General features: G+C 42.5%; 1 protein-coding gene across 1 annotated transcript; it reads left to right on the top strand.

Annotated features, from left to right (window-relative positions):
• The first annotated feature begins 385 nt into the window (after nucleotides 1-385).
• Nucleotides 386-7,754, top strand: LOC111653056 (rho GTPase-activating protein 23-like). The gene is made up of 15 exons (XM_023403514.2): nucleotides 386-740; nucleotides 1,013-1,052; nucleotides 2,208-2,345; nucleotides 2,460-2,768; nucleotides 2,879-2,940; nucleotides 3,024-3,142; nucleotides 4,129-4,247; nucleotides 4,331-4,483; nucleotides 4,667-4,745; nucleotides 4,870-4,943; nucleotides 5,094-5,183; nucleotides 5,284-5,409; nucleotides 5,527-5,568; nucleotides 6,943-7,036; nucleotides 7,677-7,754. The coding sequence occupies exons 4-15, from the start codon at nucleotides 2,475-2,477 to the stop codon at nucleotides 7,703-7,705; spliced, it is 1,281 nt and encodes a 426-aa protein (XP_023259282.1). The 5' UTR covers nucleotides 386-740; nucleotides 1,013-1,052; nucleotides 2,208-2,345; nucleotides 2,460-2,474; the 3' UTR covers nucleotides 7,706-7,754.
• The last annotated feature ends 52 nt before the right edge of the window (nucleotides 7,755-7,806 follow it).

Here is a 7,806-nt window from a genome sequence, read left to right as displayed (position 1 = left end):
GCCGAATAATGCTGTTTCCTTTCACAGCACTTACTTCTACAAGTTGATGATTTATTGGAAACTGGTTGAAACTTTAAAACAAGACTTTATGGCCTCAGTAATTGACAAAAATCGATGAGATTTTTTGTCACTGCTATATAATGTTTGCATGCTGCATTTGTAAGTTGCATGGAAATTATACAAACATGTTTGTTGAGAATGTGTTTGGTTCTTTCTCTGTGCATGAAGCTCCACAGTCAGTGTGCTGTAGATTAATTAAACTCCCAGGACAAATCTAGACTTGCATGACACTTTTCTTTGATGAATAGTTCAAATGCATGTGAGTCTGTATCCGCAGAGCCTATACCTGCATGCCAGTGGTGGGAAACAGTCTAACCCACCGCCCCAGCTCATCTCCCCACCGTCCACCCTCACCCACATCACCCACTCACTCGCCACTCAAACGCCCCGACCTCCACCAACCACCACCTCCTGCTTCCTCCCTCCCTCTCCCCATCTCCTAATCCAACACCGTCCACTCTGGTGATTGGCATTACATCAACATTCTGTCTTTCTCTCTGTCTCTTTCTCTTTTCTTCTTCTCTCTCTCTCTCTGTCTGTCTCTCTCATTCATCCTCTCACCGAGCAGGCAGTATTAAATCCAGTCGCCGTTCCTCCTATCTTCTAGCCATCACCACCGAGCGCTCCAAGTCATGTGACGAAGGACTCAACACGTTCAGAGAGGAAGGCCGGGTGTTCTCGTGAGTACTGCTGGAGAGACAACTGGCTCTTAACTGGATAGAAATGAAATCCATTTAACTATATAGCACTTACCGTGCACTTCTTTACCTGATCTCCTTGCACTTATCGAATAGATTTCGTATTCAGTACTTCCACCAAGGTTTCCTACTGCACTGAAGCTTTAGTGATATCCCTCACTTGTAAGACACTTTGGATAAAATGAGTAAATGTACATGTAAGTACGTGCAGGCAGACGTTTTGACAGTTGTGTTGTTGTTGTTGTTCTCTCCAGGAGGCTTCCAAAGAGAGTGAAGAGTTTCTTCACTGACGGGGTGAGTTGTTAACTTTTGGTAAACATTCATAAAGTGACAAATTCTTCTGACTTCTCATCATCCGAAACCTCATTTAGTATAAATCCAGGTCGGGTCGACTGCTTTATCATTCACCTGTTATTCAGTAAACTATAAACAAAGACGCCCTGCAGTTCAACAGATAAATTTGTTGAATTTTGACTTAATGACATTTAAAGACAAAATAAGGTGTAAAAAATGTAATTTTAAGACTTTGTAAGAAGTATTTGATGTGGCTAACTACAGTGGGTGACCACAAGTACACAGACAGTGGTATATTTTAAATTTCAACTGCAAAAGCAGCAGTTACAAGATGATGCCACAATGAATTTCCCGATGCTTAGTTTCACTTTTTGTCCTACAACCATTGAGATATTTGCCTGTGACAGGATGACACGTGCAAAAGAGCCATACAGTCAGTGAACTGACTCAGTAAGTTATACAGGCACATCTGTCTTAGGTTTGCTAACATTAACCACCATAAGCAAACTGACAATGTAACACACTCAGTCCCTGAGTGTGTTGAATTGCATTTAGTTGCTTATTAATTTGACCTTTTATTTGTAAGAGGAACAATTTAATGTTTCGTAACGGCAGAGACGTGTGATAGATAGAAGCTCCTCAGTTGTGTGAAATTCGGACACAAGTTGGAATGTGTTTATAAAAGTTTGACGGGAAGCATTTTTAAAGTAACATCTGGCCACTTTACAGAGGCACGACGGAGACCAGATCGTTGCTTCCTAAATTTCTGACATCTGTTGCAAAATTGATGTAATGTGGCAAGAGGAGAAGTCTTGAAAATCATGACAAAGCAATGCCACACAGTGGAAACCGTGTCTAAGAGAAGCAAAGGTTAAGATAAACCCTCAGTAAAAACTATGATCTCATCAGGTTGATTCAAAACCTCAAGAAAAACATCATGAGATTTTAAATTGCTTTTTGTTGCTTGTTTCTTTTGATACAGTCTCATAAGTCGCCTTCTGTCGCCCATACCTTTTGATTACCATGCTCAAATAAAAAATAAAAAAAAGTCAGATTCAATTTTAATTCTCCAGGTCTCACGACGACTGACAGTAGAAAATCTGACAGGGCTACATATCAATAAATGTTCTGAACATTTCCCTGTGTGTGTTTCAGTCTCTGGACAACCTTGGGACGGCAGAGGAGGTTCGATCTAAACGCCACTCCACTTCAGAGCTGGGAAACATCACTTACAGCGATGTGCGGCGAGAAGGATGGCTGCACTTCAAACAGATCCTCACGGAGAAGGGCAAGGTGAGCAGAGCGAGCCTGACAATGAGTGAGATCTGAAAAGAATGGAAAGCAAGCGCTCACTCACATCACATCACATCACATCACATCACATCACATTTCCTCTTCCCTCCGCAGAAGGTGGGCAGCGGCATGCGTCCGTGGAAGCGAGTCTTTTCGGTGCTTCGCTCCCATTCGCTGTTCCTCTACAAGGATAAGAGGGAGGCGGTGCTTCGTGGGGCCACGATCGGCGGCGCAGCGGAGGACGAGCAGCCGATCAGCATCCGGGGCTGCCTGGTGGACATCGCGTACAGTGAGACCAAACGAAAGCACGCCCTGCGACTGACCACGCAGGACTTCTGTGAGTACCTGCTGCAGGCGGAGGACCGGGAGGACATGCTGGACTGGATAAAGGTCATCAGGGAGAACAGCAAGACGGACAGTGAGGTCAGAGGACACACCTGCACCCGTCACACTGTCCCCTACTTTTCCACACTGGACCTGCACTTTGTTTTGATTAGAAAAGTCAATCGTGTGGATTTGTTTGTGTGTTGCAGGAGCTCGGCTTCTCCAGACAGGCCCTCATCAATAAGAAACTGAATGATTACAGAAAACAAAGGTCAGTCACCTGATAATCATTTACACTTAAACACAGTGAAGCAGCTGTTCCCACTGTCCTCATCTCTCTGTCTCCCCCTGCAGTCCAACAGGCAGCAAGCCCGACTCCTCTCCCAGGATGCCCCGCATGAAGCCTCCCTTCCTGCTCGCCAAGACGGACAACGCCGCTGGAGCGCCACGCTCCCCGAAACCAGAGGGCAAAGGTCAGTGTCAGGGAAAGAAAAATCACTTCTCTTTCCCTTCACTTTCACTTCACTTTACTGTAAACCTGCTACTATCATGTTTAGAAAAAGACGGGACAATAAAACACCAATAATCAGATCTATTAGTCGCAACTTGTGAATTTGCACCTTCACTTACAAAGTAATGAATACCACATGGTTCAGTCCACTTCGCGCTTTTTGTGAAGGCACCATTAGTGACTTACTGTCACAGCACACCTCCAGATTTGACAAGTGTAACATTATTTTTAATTAAAAATTAGAGGTTAGTGAGATTATTACCTGGAGAGAATAAACTTTCAAATGAATTGGCGATAACGATGGTGTTAGAGTTCAGAGTAATTCAGTTTTATTTAATGTTTGCTTTATTTTTTTTTTTAATAAAAACCATTTTATACTTTTCAAAACATAAACACAAATGACTCCAACAGTACAAATGACACACAGTTGCCACAAGAACTAAAAATCTGTGTTAGGTCCAATGTACAGACAATGTGTGCACAGTAAAGCACATTGCACATGAAATACCCACAAATAAAGTCTGCGCAGGGCATTCATATAAACATGTCAAAGTATTTAAAATAAAAGTACAAAAATCAAAGCGTGTATATATTACCTACATATATATGAAGAATGGTTTAGTTCCATTTCAGTCGACAGTGATGCAATAAATAAATGACTGAAGAGAACGAGGGAAAATGAATAAAAATAACATGCTCAAATCTTCTTCAAATAATTCATTTCACCTTTAAATCTGTAGGTTAGATGATCCAGGTATTAGATCAAATATCAGTTCAAGCAACCCCACAGCTGTAGGTGGTGCACTATCAGAGTATTGAGGAAGAAATCTTTTTTTGGACAGCAGAGGGCAAGAGTGTTGAATAGCCTGTTTTGATGAGAGCCTTTGATATAAGGACTGAGTAAACCACGAAGCGCATACTGAGGCTCTGTGTCCGATCTGTCCTCAGATGAGAGCAGCCCGCCCAAGTCTCCGTGGGGGATCAACATCATGAAGAAGGCAAAGAAGGCCGGGCCCAAAGCTTTCGGTGTGAGGTTGGAGGAATGTCAGCCGGGAGCAAACAACAAGGTTAGCCACGATATCCTCCATCTGAAGCTGAATGCTTTAAAACTGATTTTATTGTGATTACATGCTGTCTCTGTCCGTCTCAGTTCATCCCGATGATCGTGGAGATCTGCTGCGGTCTGGTGGAGGACATGGGTCTGGAATACACCGGGATCTACAGGGTTCCCGGGAATAACGCTATGGTGTCGATGCTTCAGGACCAGCTCAACAAGGGCGTCGACATCAACCCAGCAGAGGAGGTGAGGGAATACAAATCCACATAGACACTTACTGTGGGAAAAAAAAAAAACACCACAGAGGGAAAAATATATCCAGATTAATGGTATTTAAATGACAGGTTACTCAATAAGATCATATTAGTAAATGCAGATGTCGAAATACTGTGATCTCTGACTCCTCTCTGTGTCCTCTGCCGTCAACAGAAGTGGCAGGACCTCAACGTCGTCAGCAGCTTACTCAAATCCTTCTTCAGGAAACTCCCAGAGCCGCTCTTCACCAACGGTGAGTACAACCGTGTTACGACAAGACGTCACAGATACTGTACGGCCTCATCACGCTGCCGCCGCACATTCGAATCACACCGTCTTATCTCGCGGGTATTTTAATATTTCTATTATCTTTACAGACAAGTACAACGACTTCATTGATGCCAATCGAATGGAAAACGCATCAGACAGATTAAAGACCATGAAGAAACTGGTATGTCTTTGTTTGTGGTTATGAATGAACAGGGTCATTTACCTATTGGCTAATGCTTGTGCATGTGTGTATGTGAGTGTGTGTGTCTGTAGTAGTAGAAGTCCGGCATGTTCTGTCAGTATTGTCATACCTCTCGTGTCTCTTTCGTAGATCCGAGACCTCCCAGATCATTATTACCACACACTGAAGTTCCTGGTTGGACACCTGAAGACTGTAGCAGACCACTCGGATAAAAACAAGGTGAGCGAGACGGAGTGTGTCAGTGTAGTTGCAGTGTAATCACGCAGCTCTGTGATGTCCCGGGTGTTAATGCCATGTGTGTGTCTTTCACCCTGTGCAGATGGAGCCTCGTAACCTGGCTCTGGTGTTTGGGCCGACTCTGGTCCGGACGTCCGAGGACAACATGAAAGACATGGTCACACACATGCCTGACCGCTACAAGATAGTAGAGACGCTCATCCAGCATGTGAGAGACGGCACACACACACACACACACACACACACACACACACACACATGCATACACATACACATTTACTACAATGACAATGATATAATATTTCTTTCCCTTTCATTTTTGTAGTACACTTGGTTTTTCACTGAAGAGCTCGACAAGGATGAAAAGGTAAGTTTCCCGTGTTATTCTTTTATAGCACACAGATAATAAACCTTTGGACTTACACATTGAACCTCTACGTACGACAGAGGCAGTGATTTAAAAATACATCTGCCAATCTACAGTAGCTCTGCCAGTAAATATTCAGTATTAGTAGTTTTAAAGTAAACCACCTTTTATAAAATAATAATAATAATAATAAAGTTTATTTGTATAACACTTATCAAAACCACAGATTAGTGCTTTGCAGAGGACACAAATACAAACTGTACAAGGTTATTATTATTTTGACATAATAAAAAGGCTCTTTTAATAATAGTGCATTTTCGGAAGCTACATATAAGAGAAAAATCCTTTTAAAAAAAAAGAGGTGATTGAGTAAGAATGTGTTTTCAGACACACAGTCTGAGTTTGTCAGACAGGTTGTTGACAGAGCCTGAACAGATGCTTCATTTTAACAAGCCGTTAACAAGTCATGAAATATTATTTTATTAGTCAAACAAAATGTGCCAGTGGGGGATGACTTCACCTGTTTCAAAGTGTGCTTGTTTCAAGAATGTATCTTAACAAACCACAAAAATGTTGCTCTGAGATCAGCCATTTGTTGTTGTGATTTTAAACTCTGTGTCTTTTTCTGGATTCTAGTGCAACTGCATTATTTTTTCTTTTTTTAACATGGTGACAATAATTCAGAGAAATTCACTGAAACAACAAAAACTTCACAAAAACCTTTTTTTTTTCCAGAAGAGGAAGTCATGAGTCATGAGATCAAATGACTTGACTAACTAATTATCCCTGACTGCGCTCAGTCACGGCTGTCTTTACAATATTTACAGTACCAGATGCATTGAACACTTGTGATCTAAGTCCAACCCTTTTTTATCTTTTTGTCATTCAGTGGAGTGATGGTGCTGTTTGATAAAGTCCATTATGTTTGGTTAGGTTACACTTGATCATTGTGACTTTAAATATGATCTTGTAGTTTTATCTTTATGACTTATTTATTCAAAAGCCGAATCTGTAGAGAGAGCACATCTGTACATTTAACACCATGAATCTGTGCATGAACGTTTTGTGATCTCTATCCAATAACTACCAATTGCCACATTATAAAGTCTCTTCAGTATAACGCTGCTGCTGCTGCTGCTGCTGCTGCTGCTGCTGCTGCTGCTGCTGCTGCACTTCATTGCTAGAAATTTAGCTTAATTAATGAAGGATAACGAGTTGCCCGTGAACTGTAACATCCCCAGATCAGGTCTGACATTTGTTGCATCTCTTTTCTCGTTTACTGTCAAAATATACTTTTAAGTAAACGATAGTCACTAGGAATTGCAGCCTTTTGTTGGGTAACTGAATGTTTTTATTGTCGTGTGTTCCCACCAGACGCCGGTGGACACGGAGGACGTACAGCCCGCCCCCAACATCGACCACCTGCTGTCCAACATTGGCAGGACCGCTCTGCTCGGGGAGGCCTCAGGTGAGGACGCTGTTCACTGCCGTCGGCCAGTCGCTGCTGGCTCTAACCGAGCCGACCGATAGCATTCGGGGTAGCTGTAACTGGCAACCCAAAATGAAAGCTGCTTTCTGTTTAATGGAAGTAGGAAATTCCCCAAAAGTGTGTCATAATTGCAATCTTTGTGTTCCAGTGAACTGAGGGAAAGAAAATACATCCATGAGGCGAGAGTTTCCCTTAAACAGGATGATACCTATATTTATTAATACAGTTTCAAATAGAGGCTACACTGTACATTAATTCAGTCCCAATAACAGGTTTTTTAACTTGTTCTCAATAATGTGGATTTGAGACTAGACCAAACTAATGATGTAAAATGGAGCTTTTTAACAACATGTTGAAAGGGTTGAAGTCAGACTACTGCATTCCTCTCTTGATTGAAATTCCTCATTGGAAGTTTGTCCCAGTTTAAAGCCAGAATTCCCTACTCTCCAACAGAACTGGAACGCAGCATAAGAAATGAAGTCTTACATCCGTTAGCACTCGGAGTGTTTCTGTGTTTGATAGCGTGCCTTCACTTCTCTCCTTCTGCTGACCTCTTTTTGTCCCTCCACGTTGCTCATCTTTCACTTTCTCTGTACGTTTCTGCATTTCCCTCTCTTAGCTGAGCCTGTGGAGCAGCCACTGCGGTAGGATGGGAACTCCCCTGGCAATGTGTGTGTGGGTGCGTGTGCCTGTGTGTGTGTGTGTGTGTGTGTGTGTGTGTGTGTGTGTGTGTGTGTGTGTGTGTACCC

This window comes from Seriola lalandi, unplaced genomic scaffold (genome assembly GCF_002814215.2).
Source record: "Seriola lalandi dorsalis isolate HSWRI2012SDOR001 ecotype SW California unplaced genomic scaffold, Sedor1 jcf7180001973873, whole genome shotgun sequence".
NCBI lineage: Eukaryota > Metazoa > Chordata > Actinopteri > Carangiformes > Carangidae > Seriola > Seriola lalandi.
The sequence above is the reverse complement of the archived record's forward strand: the minus strand, read 5'-3'. Positions and strand labels throughout refer to the sequence as shown.